This window comes from Euprymna scolopes, chromosome 1, assembly GCF_053919585.1.
Source record: "Euprymna scolopes isolate OS-2025 chromosome 1, ASM5391958v1, whole genome shotgun sequence".
Lineage (NCBI taxonomy): Eukaryota > Metazoa > Mollusca > Cephalopoda > Sepiida > Sepiolidae > Euprymna > Euprymna scolopes.
This window is the reverse complement of record NC_136482.1, coordinates 12,845,195-12,859,984: the sequence shown is the minus strand read 5'-3', so window position 1 is coordinate 12,859,984 and position 14,790 is coordinate 12,845,195. Positions and strand designations below refer to the sequence as shown.

At 34.7% G+C, this 14,790-nt stretch overlaps 1 protein-coding gene across 2 annotated transcripts in view; it reads left to right on the top strand.

Moving 5' to 3' along the window:
- Window positions 1–14,790, top strand: part of LOC145279703 (PRELI domain containing protein 3B-like) — a 66,265-nt gene that overhangs the window by 32,971 nt on the left and 18,504 nt on the right. For both annotated transcript variants that reach the window (XM_080131102.1, XM_080131023.1), the window contains exons 4-5: window positions 6,715–6,785; window positions 8,314–8,416. In XM_080131102.1, coding sequence (XP_079987228.1) covers window positions 6,715–6,785; window positions 8,314–8,416 — 174 coding nt within the window. The remainder of the gene's footprint in view (window positions 1–6,714; window positions 6,786–8,313; window positions 8,417–14,790) is intronic.

Below are 14,790 nucleotides of genomic sequence, written 5' to 3'. Positions count from 1 at the left end.
AAGACTCGCTAACCATCTAACCTTCCTGTACAGATGTAGAGACTTAAAACTCATACCAGCAGGGTTGACATTACAAACAACAGTGGATTCCAGGAAGGCACGTAGAGTCGCGGAAAGGGCAGGGCATGCCCTCGTTCGAGAAAGGATCCAACACATCCGCTGGAATAAACAAAAACTAAGGAACGAATCTCCGACACCTTAACATCGTTCCTTGTCAAAGTGACTCAAGAGGAAGACAGGGTGAGAATCCAATCAGATCTGGATAAATCGTACAGACAAGAATATGAGAAGGTCAAAGAACGCCAAATCAAGAAGCTCACAAAGCTCAAAGACCAGAGGAATGTAACATTAAAACACCGCTCACCTGTGAAAGCGGTCATCAACCTCAGCAGCCGCCAACTGAGTCACTCAGAGGAAGCAGTACTAAATAAAGGTCTCAACTTTGCAACAACAACCAAACGCATTCCATTCCTAGATATCATAACACACATGGAAGATATAGCCTTGAGAATCCCATCAACCCAAGGTGATGAAATAAGATGGAAAGTGAGACAAGTACTCGAGAAAGCCAAGCCTCCTAAATCAAACATCTCTTGGGAAGATAGGCTGGCTATAAGAATCCTACAGAATGACAGCAGTATAATAGTTCTGCCAGCAAACAAAGGCAATGCTACTGTGGTGATGGACATGTCGGAGTACTCTGAAAAAATGGCAGGCCTAATCGCAGATGATAGCTACGATAAAATAAAAAAGGACCCAACTTTGAAAACAGAAAGAAAGCTGTTACAAATCCTTACCAAAAACAAGGAACATATCGCTCCGATGAGATATAGACATCTGGTCCAGCATTACAGTAAGCTACCACATATGTACGGTCTCCCCAAGATACACAAAGACAGTATTCCACTCAGATCCATAGTGAGCTGCCGAGGCTCAGCATGCCATCCACTGAGCAGGTACCTTGTGGATATAATAAACCCATTAACAGGCAAGTCAGCAACACATGTAAAGAATTCTGCCCACTTCACGGAACTGATCAAGGGAGCACCCATCAGTACAAATCAAATGGTAAGCCTAGATGTGGTTAGCCTGTTCACTAAAGTCCCAACTTGTGAGGCACTAGCAGTAATTCAAGACAAACTAGCTGCGGACCTCTCCATAGAAGAGTGCACATGTGTACCATTGCCAAACTTAATGGAAATGCTGACATTCTGCATAGAAACAACCTACTTCAGAATGGGTACTGACCTATATCGACAAGAGGAGGGGCTAGCTATGGACTCGCCATTATCACCAGTGATGGCGAACATATGCATGGAATACTTCAAAGACATGGCCTTAGGTTCAGCTCCCTTAAAGCCAACCATGTGGATAAGATACATTGATGACACCTTCATACTCTGGCCCCACCAGGAAGACATCCAGGCTCTCCTAGACCATGTGAACTCAATAAGACCATCAATACAGTTCACAATGGAGAAAGAAAAGGATAACCAACTGGCCTTCCTTGATATACAGAGCATGGGTTTAATACATCCGTATATCGCAAGCCTACCTTCACCGGACAATACCTTAACTTCAACTCCCATCACCCATACAGTATCAAACATGGAATCGCACGCTGCCTACAACATCGAGCAGAGACAATAAGTAGCGACACCATTACATACCACCAAGAAATGGTCAGGTTGAAGAATACCCTCCGTCATAACAACTACACCGATAGCATACTATCCACCAGACGTGTTAATAGTATAAGAGAGGAGAATGAAACCCAAAAAACCACCAACCGTCTGCCTACCATACATACGAGGCATCTCCGAAAAGATTCAGAGAATATGTGCCCCCTACAACATCAGGACGGTATTCAAGAGCGAGTCAACACTCAGACGACACCTGGTATGAGTGAAGCCCCGCATGGAGAACATGACCAAGAACTATATATACTCCATCCCATGCAGTTGCAGAAAGGTTTACAAGGGTGAAACATGACGCCCCCTTAAAGTAAGGGTGGAAGAACACCGAAAAGCGATAACTAAAGGGGAGACGGAAAAATCGGGTATAGCCAACTATGGATGGATGGAGAGGGGAGACCATCGCCCCCTATGGGATGAAGTAAAAATAATAAACAGAGAGACCCACTGGAAAGTGAGAAAACTTAAAGAAACCAACTAAGAATTGTCCTAGTGACATATGGCTGAGTTGTCCTAGACATATCAAAGTTTACAGTTACTCAAAGATGGAATACTGTTGCCACATCTGGGAAGGAGCTGCTAGAAAGGACTTGTCCTGCCTTGGTAGAGTTCAAAATAGACTTCGTAGCCTCGTAGGAGATGTCCTTTTCTCCTCCTTGCAACCTCTATCTCACAGAAGAGATGTTGCGAGTTTGTCTCTGATGTATTGTTATTTTCATGGAAAGTGTTTGACTGAACTTCAATCTATGGTCCCCCCTCGCCAAACTTTCACAAGAAACACTCGTCTAGCTGTAAACACTATCAATAATTCCCCCCACTCTTTATCTGTGCCTAAACCTAAACGTAGATTCCATGAACAAAGCTTCTTTCTTAGAACTGCACGCCTGTGGAATTGTCTTCCGTTTTCCTGCTTTCCGGCTGACTACAATATGGTTGTGTTCAAGTCTAACGTAAATAAGTTCTTGATGAGCCGTTCCATATAAGTTATCAAATTTACCAAATTTTCATTACTAATGATTACTGTACACTCTTTAACCCTTATCCTTGAGTGGCCTCTTGGCCTTGATAATGTGGTGATGCCTATGTAAAAAAAAAAAAAAAAAAAAAGTGTTAAGTTCAATCCTGAACAAAGGCAGTGAAAAGTAACATTCAAAACAGAGAATCAGCAACTATGTCCCAGAGCCTAGCTGGAGTCCGAACACGGTACCTCCGTAATAATAATAAAGGTTGGGTTCGAGACTTCTAACAAACGGTTCCCCAGTTCGATACAAAACACCTGATGAAGGCCGGGGGGCAAAACGGCCAAAACGTTGTACTATCACAACCAAGATGAGGAAGTCTGTCCGAGAATCTCAATAAATGAAAACACCTCATCTCAAAAATACAGACAAAACACAGACAATTAGTAATTATAAACAATAGATAATATATACAAGTAATAAATAGGTTTAAGGCTCCTAAAATTCATACTAGAATTGTCCACAAGGACCCGTGGCGCAGTGGTTAGAGGTTCAATCCTTAGTGTGGGCGACCAAAATCTACATTTGTGAATTACTTAGAACCTCTATCCAGTCATGGCTGTGAAGTAAATAAAGGGTTCCACTCGAAATTCCGTCCAAACAGATACATTCCCGAGTTCAACAAGATACACCTGGAGGAGGTCGGAAGTTATATTGACAATCACACTCAAGATGAGAACAGTAGTCCTATGAATCAAAATACGAATAACCAATCCTCATTTCAAAAATTCAGAATTACGGACCAGAAATAATACAAAAATGGAAACAAATCAAAAAACTCTACCAAAAACTGGCAAGGATGACTAACCACCTCACATTCCTATGCCAGTGCCATGATCTAGTACCACCAGGCTTAACATTGAAACTACGTCAGCTCGATGTCAGTGAAAACTGTCATATAATAAAGGGGGAGCTGGAAACAAAACCAGACAAAGTTGGGTAAAAAACAAACCCAAAAGAACTATCCCACAGTTAAAATTGAGTACAAAATTTTAAATTCGTCACGCACCTGCCATTTATAAACGTTAAATTTCCTTTCATGGCATATCAAGTTTTTTGCTTCAATGTTCCGGGTTCGCTCCTACCTAACAAAACTTTTTTATTTTTTTATTTTACTTTTTCTTCTGTTTTTTTTTTTTTTTTTTTTTTTTTTTTTTGTTGTTTTTCTGATTTTTTTTTGTTTTTGTTGTTTTTCTGATTTTTTAATAGAAGTTTACCGTAGAATTTGGTCCCCCCTCCCAACACACTCACCTACAAAAAACTTTTTCGCTGTCTTTTTTTGTTTGCTTTGTTCATTTTTTTTTATATTTTGATATTTGTTTTCAAGATTACCTTCCTACCAATACTTTCGACATGGGCCACAGATTTTTGCCAGATAGGTATCATATTCAAGCTGGAACCTCTGGGACAAGTATCGAAAAATTGGCCCAAAACATTAATTCCTTCACCCTAAACTAGCTATTTTTGTACAGGATAGGTATCATATTCAAGCTGGAACCTCTGGGACAAGTATCGAAAAATTGGCCCAAAACATTAATTCCTTCACCCTAAACTAGCTATTTTTGTACAGGATGGGGTAGCCAAAAACCGTCCTCTCATGACAAGATGGCTCTATGCATGCGCAAATGACTTCGGAACATGAATTATTTTAAATTTAAAAAAAAAACACCTAATTTTGTCAACATCCTCTTAGCTCAGTTCATTAGAGCGCGGCGTCATTATCTAAAGTTTGTGAGTTTGAATTGTGGGGGTGAGATGTCTTTTTTTTTTTTTTTTCTGATTTTTAAAGGTTTAATATTGAAGCGGGGGTTATTTAAGCTATTTTTCACATGTTTTTTTTTTTTTTCTTCAGATTTTTTAAAGGAAGTTTTAACGTTCGTTTTTCTGGGGGATTTTTTTTCCCCATGTTTTTGTTTTTCCGATTTTAAGAAATTTTAACATCGTTCGTTTGCCTTACGTTAGTTAGTTTTTTTTTTTTTTTTTTTTTTTTTTTTAAGTTTTAACATTTTTTTTTTATATAATATTTAAACAGGGTGATTACTTTGCTTATTCTTTCGTTTTGATTTACCCCCGCCCGAACACACACACACACACACACACACACACACCTCTAAACACCCGGGCAATACCAGGTACCCCCACTAGTCTATAAATATAAAAGCGAAAATGTATGTATGTATGTATGTATGTGTGTTCGCTTTTTCTGTATGTCTACAAAAGGCTTTTTTCAGAGAAGTGGTCGGTCGGTTCACAACTTTTTAAAACTTTTTATATCACATATAAATCGTAATATCTCACAGTTAACAACGAAGCTCGCCTGTCTATTTAATTTGCTCGATTTCGGGAAGATAAATATTCAACATTTGTCACTCGCCGCATGTGGGTTAGTCTTTTTCCTATAACATCTTGGGAAGCATTCCCGCAGTAAATGATACTATCCCGTAGTCAAACTTGACCTCATTAACTCCTTAAAACGGGCACCTGTCAAATCCAAGTAATTAAATAAATTCAAATGTGTTTCCGTTAGCATCTCGCGGTCGGGCAATGGTTAACGTCGCACTTTTTTTTTTTCCACACTTTAATTTACAACTTTGCCTCAACGGTTCGGGTTCGATCCTTATCTACCAAAACATTTTTTTTTAACCCCACCCGGAGTTTCCACACAAACCTTCAAACACCCGGGCAATGCCGGGTACCCCTCGCTAGTCTATCATATAAAGGAAAGTTGTCTGTGTCTTAGTGTGTGTGTGTGTGTGTGTGTGTGTGTGTGTGTGTGTGTGTACGTCTGCTAAAAACTTTTGTCATGAGTATCGTACAGACACCAACTTGGCATCGTTAGAAAGATCGATCTCTTGGACAAATTATGTAAAAATTGGAAAAAAATAGTCAATTATTTCATATAGAAATAGTTTTATATCAAGCAGAGGTTACATAAAATCATTTCTAAACGATTTCAACAACTGCACATACATCAACCACTAGTAACCATTAGCTTTGAGGTTTGCATACAATACTGATGGTCATTTTATTTTTTTGCATCTACTGTAAAGTAACACGGTCATTGCAATAAACCATAAAAAGAAATCTTTCTAGACTGAGGCAGCATTAAAAAAGATTCACTTAAACTGGTATACAGTCATCAAAAATTGCTCAATATCCTGAGAAAAACTTCTTTTTGTATCCCTTAGATACTTTTTTTTTTGCGATTACATTTTCGTGGTTTTATACATTTTTTTACGTACATTTTAGTGTTTTTATCTTTTTGGGGGCAAGTACATTTCGTGTTTTTATCCATTTTTTTTAGTACGATTACTGTATCTTTTGTTTTTGAAATTGTTACACTTAAATAGTTACCCCCCCCTCCATATACTCTGATAGGAGGGGGCGTATTTTTCTTATTTTCAGGGTTATGTAAATCTTTTTCTTTCTTTTTTTTTTTTTTTACAGCGTAACTGCTTAATTTTTTTTCTTTTAATAACACAATAAGTCCTAAGTGATTATTTTTAAAACATAAAAACGTTTATTTTGGTTAAAACAATTTCTTTGTTATTTTTGAAACTGAATTATTTTCAGTTTGTTTTATTTTTACAGAATGCAAAGTAACACGGTTGTTGCAATAGACCATAAAGAGAAATCTTTCTAGACTGAGGCAGCATTAAAGAAATTCACTTAAACTGATATATAGTCATCAACAAGTACACTCTTTTTTTTTTTTTGTTTTGTGATTATATTTCCGTGTTTTTATCTGTTTTTAAGTAGCATTACAATATCTTTTATTTTGCAATAGCGGGTATCCCGACTAGTCTGTATATAAAGTTATGTATTTGTTTATATGTTTGTATGCAAACTAAGATTCCTTCAAAGATAATGCTGACACAATGAACAATGGTTCATATTTTGGTTGTGTATCTGATTAAATATTCAAGAGAACTTGATCATTATGTTATTTCACATGTTCTTGAGCTTGGAAGTATTTATCATGATTTTTTGTTTTCTTTCAGTTAACATTTTACAACGTAGTTTCTATTGATGAAAATTTAACATATTCCCCCCATCCTTCAGACAAGGCAAGGTAAGCAACAACAAAAATTATTTATTTTAAATCAAGTGTACACAATTTTGAAAAAAAAAAAATTTTTCATGCATCCCCAGAAAAATGTCTCTGATGTCCGCACCCATGATAAAGAATATTGTACATCAAAAATCATGTAAATTGATTAGTTTCATTTTTAAGTAAGAAAATCAAATTTCATGGGAAAACTGAGTGAAAACAGTCTGAAGGAACAAGAGAGATAACTTCAAATAATTCAAACTTGTGAGATTTACTTGAGATTTTTAAATGCCATTCTTAACATAAAATTCGCTAAAAATTGATTTCTGTTGTAAAACTTTATCAATTTACGTTTTATTTTAGTTCTTTCTTTCTCTCTCACAGATTTTCGGTGTAAGACACCTTTTTCCAAGAAAACCTTTTTGATTTTCTTTCACTAAAAAAAAATTATTTTATTTAATAAATTATGTAACATTTGTTTTTATGAAATTTTCAAATTAACCTTAAATGTTTTCAAAGATGTAAGCAACCTCCTATATACACACACACATTTTAAATATAGTATAAAAATATAATTATAACAAATTGACTAAAAATATTAGTGTTTTATTCCTTCAAGAAATGTGAGGCCAACGGCAACATTTTACATTCTATTATCCCTTTTGTTAACAAATATTTTGTTTCCACTCAACTCCTTCCACTTGAAGCTATTAGTTTTTGGTGTCTATGCAAAACGAACACACCAATCTCCTCCCACTCTTATCAGTCACTAAATTTGAACTGATTTCTTCTCATTCTCAAGTGTTGTTGTTTTCATTGTGCTAGACTGAGCTTTAGTCTATAGCCATCTCCTGCAAAACATTCACAACAAACATTCGTCTAGTTACAACCACTATCAACAATTTTATCTACTCTGTCTGTTCCTAAAACTAAATACAAATTCCATGAACAACAGTTCTTCTCTAGAACTGTCCGTCTGTGGAACTCTATAAGACAGCCTGCTTTTTAGCTGACTATAACATTGTCGTTTTCAAGTTCTTATTCAACTGCCCTCTAAAATAATTAAATTCTACCCAATTTTCACTATCATTATGGTGTTGTTTCACCAACCACTCATACATCCTTATCCTCGGGTGGCTTTTGGGCCTTGATAAGCTTGAAAATGATCATGTTATAGTCAGCTGTGAAGCAACTCTGTGATATTGTTCCACAGATGGACAGTTCTAGGAAAGAAACTTTACTCATGGAAGTTTCCTTTAGTTTTAGGTAGCTGAGAAAAAGAAAGGAAAACTATTTTATATTAATTTTATTCGGGAAGAAGTGCTAATTATGAAAACAACATATAGTTCTATCTAAATTTGCTATTTTCAAATTAAACTTAAAAATTGATATTTTGGAAAGAAGAGTAATTGAAGGCTGCAATTAAATGCTTTTTTTCTTTTTAACATGATTCAAATAAATTTTTTTCTTTTTAACATGATTTAAATTTTTTCACAAGGGGACATAACTCATGATTAAAATTTTTTTTTTTTTTTTTTTCTTTTTACAGTACACTTTTAAAGCAAGAGGCTGTAGTTAAGGTGAAAGGAGTTCCTTTATCAAGTTATTTAGAAGGAATATTAACAGATACGATATCAAGGAATGCAGGAAAGGTGAGAACATTTACTGAATATGATAAAACTAATATGATCAAATGTTTTTTTTTTTTTTTTTTTTTCATGGTGAATTTGACTTATCAGACACCATCCTCGAGTAAACCCTGATGAAATATTCAAAATAATTTGATATTTGAAGCCTAAATGAGATCCCCCCCTCGACACTAGCACAAACAAGGAATTGTGCACCTTCTAGTGATATCTCAAACGCTCGGATGTATCTCATAAAAATCAAGTGTTAGCTCCAGAACTCCCTGAAATAAAATGAAAACAACTATACTAAACTTAGAGAGATAAAATTATAAAAAGATCTTTTGGTTAGAGTGTCTGAAATAGATCAGTGTGTGGCATCCTCAGTCAATTATTTCATATAGAAATAGTTTTATATCAAGCAGAGGTTACATAAAATCATTTCTAAACGATTTCAACAACTGCACATACATCAACCACTAGTAACCATTAGTTTTGAGGTTTGCATACACCTACTGGTGGTCATTTTATTTTTTAAATTTTTTTGCATTTACTGTAAAGTCATTGCAATAAACCATAAAAAGAAATCTTTCTAGACTGAGGCAGCATTAAAAAAGATTCACTTAAACTGGTATACAGTCATCAAAAATTGCTCAATATCCTGAGAAAAACTTCTGTTTGTATCCCTTAGATACTTTTTTTTTTTTTTTTTTTTTTGCGATTACATTTTCGTATTTTTATACATTTTTTTTGCGTATATTTTAGTGTTTTTATCTTTTTGGGGGCTATAAAACAAATAAACAATGAAAATAAAGATTACAAAACTGAACAAAACTCCCAAAACTCAACCCAAAAGACCCACAAGATCCCAAAGTGCTACAACACCCACAGAAACAACCCCTCTAACCGAAAAAAAAAAAAGACACCAAAAAGTGCCCATGAAGGAAAAAAACAAAACACCAACCAACAAAGAAGCTAAAACCAAAATAAACAGACCACGTTCATCTTCCAGACAAAGAGACTCAATCCAAAACAGATTTGAGGAAATGGACACGGAAGATCGAAGATCAGACACCAACGACTAACAAAAGTCAAAAACAAATACATAAAATCTAATCATGACCCAAAAAATCATCCAATGGAACTGCAGGGGCCTAAAACCCAACATAAATGACTTATTACTTCTTATAACAAACCATCAACGAGCCATCATATGTCTCCAAGAAACCTTTTTAAAAGCTGAAGATAAAATACATATAAAAAAACCAGCCATCATATGTCTCTAAGAAACCTTTTTAAAAGCTAAAGATAAAATAAATATAAAAAACTACAAACAATACAACCACATCCACAATACCCAACAGAGAGCCTCTGGAGGAGTATCTATACTTATTAGAAATAATATCCCACAAAGCAAAATAGATCTAAACACTAATATTCAAGCCATTGCTGCAGCAGCCACACTACACAGAACTATAAATATCTGCACTATCTACATCCCACCCGAAGATCCAATAGACGAAGCAGAGATGAACTAAATAATAAATCAGTTACCCAAACTCTTCTTACTGTTAGGTGATTTCAATAGTCACAACGATATATGGGGATCTGCATACTCGGATAAGAAAGGGAAGAATCTTGAAAAAAAAATTAATGACAATGACTTGTGTATATTAAACAATAAATCCAACACATACCTTCATCCCGCTTCAGGCACCTACTCAGCATTAGATTTATCTTTGTGTGACCCTACTATCCTCATGGACTATAACTGGAAGGTTCTAGAAGATTCATGGAGTAGCGACCATTTTCCAGTGATTTTAATAAATCTAAAAGAAACAAAAACCCATCTCTCCCAATGGAAAATAAAAAAAAGCAAATTGGGAGGAATATAAAAAAAAAATGCCAACAAAAACTCTCAGAGGAAAACCCAAATAAATCCATAGAATACTTCTCTAAAACTTTACTAGCCATTGCACATGAATGCATACCTAAAAGTAGCAGAACAAACAAACAACAAAGACCCTGGTTTAACAACAAATGCCAAAAAACAATTTGCCAACGTAAAGCTGCCTTACGAAAATTCAACTCCCAACCAACAAAGTACAATTTAAACCTTTTTAAGCAAAAAAGAGCAGTGGCTCGTAAAGTTATTAGAGAAACAAAAAGAACATCAAAGAAAGACTATATAAATAAAATAAACTCGAATACAAACCCCAAACAAGTGTGGAACATGGTAAGGAAAATTTCGGGTAAAAACTCACCCTCCCTTCTAAATCATCTCCTACAAAACAACATCAAAGTAACGGAGACAAAAAATATTGCGAATCTTCTTGCTGAAACCTTTCAAAACAATTCTTCCAGCAAAAATTACAGTCAATCCTTCCAAAAGATAAAACAAGATACAGGAAAAAAGATAAATAAATTAAATTTCAACTCAAACAACAAAGAAGAATACAACTATCCTTTTACTAAAAATGAAATCTTAAAAGCCATAAACGAAGCACATAATACAGCTACTGGGGCAGATGAGATACATTATGAGTTTCTGAAACAACTTCCTTCCAAATCTATAACACATTTTTTAAACATACTCAACAAAATATGGTTCAAGGGAAAACTACCCAATAGCTGGAAACATGCTATCGTGATTCCCATCCCTAAACCAGAGAAAGACAATTCAGATCCACAAAATTTCAGACCAATTGCATTGACAAGTTGTCTCTGCAAAACATTTGGAAGAATGATAAATAAACGACTGAATTGGTATCTGGAAACGAACAACTCAATTGTCAACCTACAAAGTGGTTTTAGAAACAAAAGAGGAACAATGGACGACATAGTCCGATTGGAGACCTTTATCAAAGAAGCATTCATTAAAAAAGAACATGCAATAGCTGTCTTTTTTGATTTAGAAAAGGTATATGATACAACATGGCGACAGGGTATAATTAAAGACCTTTACAACCTTGGATTAAAGGACAGACTACCCATATTGATAAAAGATTTTCTATCTGATAGAAGGTTTAAAGTAAGAATCGGACCCACCCTATCAGACACAAAAATACAGGAAGGAGTCCCACAAAGATGCATTCTATCAGTTACGCTGTTTAATATAAAAATTAATAATATCGTATATTGTCTAAACAATGGGATAAATGGCTCCTTATATGCGGATGACCTTGTAATCTGCCATAGATCCAAAAATATTCATACTTCAGAACGCCAACTACAAATGTGCATAAACAAACTAACACAATGGACGACAGAAAATGGCTTTAAATTTTCAACAACTAAAACTAAATGTGTCCATTTCTGTAATCATAGAAAAATGCACAATGACCCTATTCTCAATCTAAAAGGAACAAAAATTGAAATAGCTGATCAACATAAATTTTTGGGACTTATTTTTGATAAAAAAACTCTGCTTCATCCCTCACTTAAAATATTTAAAACAAAAATGTTTCAAGACTCTACAACTATTAAGGGTTATAGCAAATACTGAGTGGGGATCAGACTGCTCATCACTCTTAAAATTATATAAAACTCTGATAAGAACCAAACTAGATTATGGAAGTTTCATATATGGTTTAACCAGAAAAAGTTACCTTAAAACTTTAGATTCTATCCATCACACAGGATTAAGACTTGCCCTGGGCGCATTCAAAACCTCTCCGACAGAAAGCTTATATGCTGAAGCCTATGAATCTCCACTAAAATTGAGACGTGAAAAATTAGGCTTACAATATTATCTAAAACTAAAATCAAACCCCCAAAATTCTGCCTATCAATGCACTTTCAATCCCAACCACACACATCTATTCAAACAAAAAGAAAACGCAATTAAAACCTTTGGTCTCTACATGGAAGAAACAATAAAACCACTTACAGACAACTCAATAGATCAAACCAGCATCCACGAGGAAAATCTCCCAGAACTCCCACCCTGGCTGTTAAATCAACCTAAAGTCATACTAGACTTGACAATATATCCTAAATCTAATACTCACCCTACAGACTATAGAGAAAAACTAAGCAACATTCTGGATACTTACCCAAATTGGACACACATTTACACTGATGGTTCCAAAGATCAAAACAAAGTGGGATGTGCCGCTATTTCAGAAAACACTATTCAGCAGAAAAGGTTACCAAATAATTCTTCTATCTATAGTGCAGAAATTACAGCCATAAACCTGGCTCTAGATATTATCATCAACCAAAACTCAAAAAAATTTATAATATTTGTAGACTCATTATCAGTATTAGAAGCAATAAAAAATCAAAAATTAAACAATCCCCTACTCATCAAACTGTTACAAAAGATCCATTCTATCCTGCAACTCAAAACTTTCTTCTTTTGTTGGATTCCCAGTCACTATGGTTTCCGTGGAAATGATAAAGCTGACATGGTGGCCAAAAATTTCTTAAAGCTACAAATAAACGACATAAAGGTCCAATATACGGATTACAAACATTCAGTAAACATTTTTATCACAAAGAAATGGCAACAAAATTGGAACAATTGCCAAAACAACAAACTCTTCCAAATTACTCCTATACTTAAAAAGAACCCTCTAGATACCAGAAAATCACGTAAAGAAGTAGTCTTATCACGTATCCGGATAGGACACACATACATAACTCACTCTCATCTACTAAAAAGTGAAGAACCCCCCAAATGTATACCATGTCACAAACCTTACACAGTGAAACACTTTTTACTTGACTGTCATGATCTCACACGAATTCGTCAACACTACTACAAGGCTACAAGTTTAAAAGAACTCTTTGATAAAGAAAATCCTAAAACCATTCTAAATTTTTAAAAACAAGCAAATCTTTACTATAAAATATAAAAACCATCAAATGACAAACTACACCAAAACATTGGCCGAATATACCCAGCGAAAATCGATTCTGAAAATATCAAAAATTTAAATCTTGTATACAGCATTAAATGACCCAAAGAAGATTGATATGCTGGTTAAACAAACAAACAAACAAACATTTTGGTGTTGACTTTAAAGCTGACTTCAAAGATGTGAGGTGGCATAATGTGGTCCTCACTTGAAACCACACCAAATACCATAACTATGGCTAGAAACTGTTTTCATTACCCTGGACACATCCCTGTTATTCATGGCAATCCAGCAATGCATTTTGAGGGTGTTGGCAACTGTCCTGTTGTCATAACTTGGATCGGTAGAGGGCATGATTTGTACATAATGCATTTTAGGTGAAAACCTTTACATACTTTCATGTCATGTCAAAATTAATAAAAATGATGAAAAAATGGAGATCTGCTAGAACTATATATATACATAGTAATTGCCATTTTCTATTTGGAAATGTTGAATTTTAATATTTTGTCAAAAGCATAGATTGCAGTTACCTCCTGGATTTTAAGAACTCTTCAGCATTAGCAAATATGATAAAACTGTATAATTTGATAAATTTATTTTTATTTGTAATTATTTTTCTACTCTTATCATTTTTCGTAATGTTTGGAATTTTTACTAATTTCGATGATATGTAAGTATATATTAGTGTTTTTGTTTTTAAATCTAAAATGCATTTATTTGAAGTGGAATTATACTGCACAAGCACCTTATTTTATACTTCATATGTGCATGTTGATTTGTATGTATTGTTGGGTACCTTGATGAAAAGAGTTTGATGTTTAAGAGACCAGAAAACTCAGGATCTTAGGAAAGCATTGTATCATGGCATAATGATAGAAATCAAGATGCTTTTGCATAAGTCATTGATGTAAGGGGGATAAAGACCTAAATATTTTTTTAAAATTAAATTGCATTTTCTCTGTAATTATTGCATTTCCTTTTTTTTTTTTTCCTCAATAAAAAGTACAATTCTTCAAATTTGCATTGGTTTCAATGTCCTAATTTCTTTTCAGAAAATCTATAAATATAAAAGCGAAAATGTATGTATGCTCGCTTTTCCTCGATGTCCACGAAAGGCTTCTTTCAAGGCTTGCTCGCTTCACAACTTTTTAAAACTTTTTATATCATCTATAAATCGTAATATCTACGAATTATCCATGGAGCTCCTCTCTATTTAATTTTATTTACTTTCAAACCTTAATTATTCCACATTTCCCGCATCGGCACGCGTTACATTCGGTTTTCGGTATAAAAAAAGCGAACCTCGACTCTAATCACAGGCCCAGAGCCAGATTGGTCAATGTCGACTTCGTCATATCAGACTCTAGCTTTCATTTCGCTCCTTGTGAGCGGCTTTTTAAAAACAAACAAACCCATTTATTAAAAAATGTCCCGCACAAAATAACTGCTGAATACCTATCGCCGTCCCGTCAATCAAAAACACGCACCTGTCTTTTTTAAAACACTTTACTATTTTTCAACTGCGCGTCGTCAACG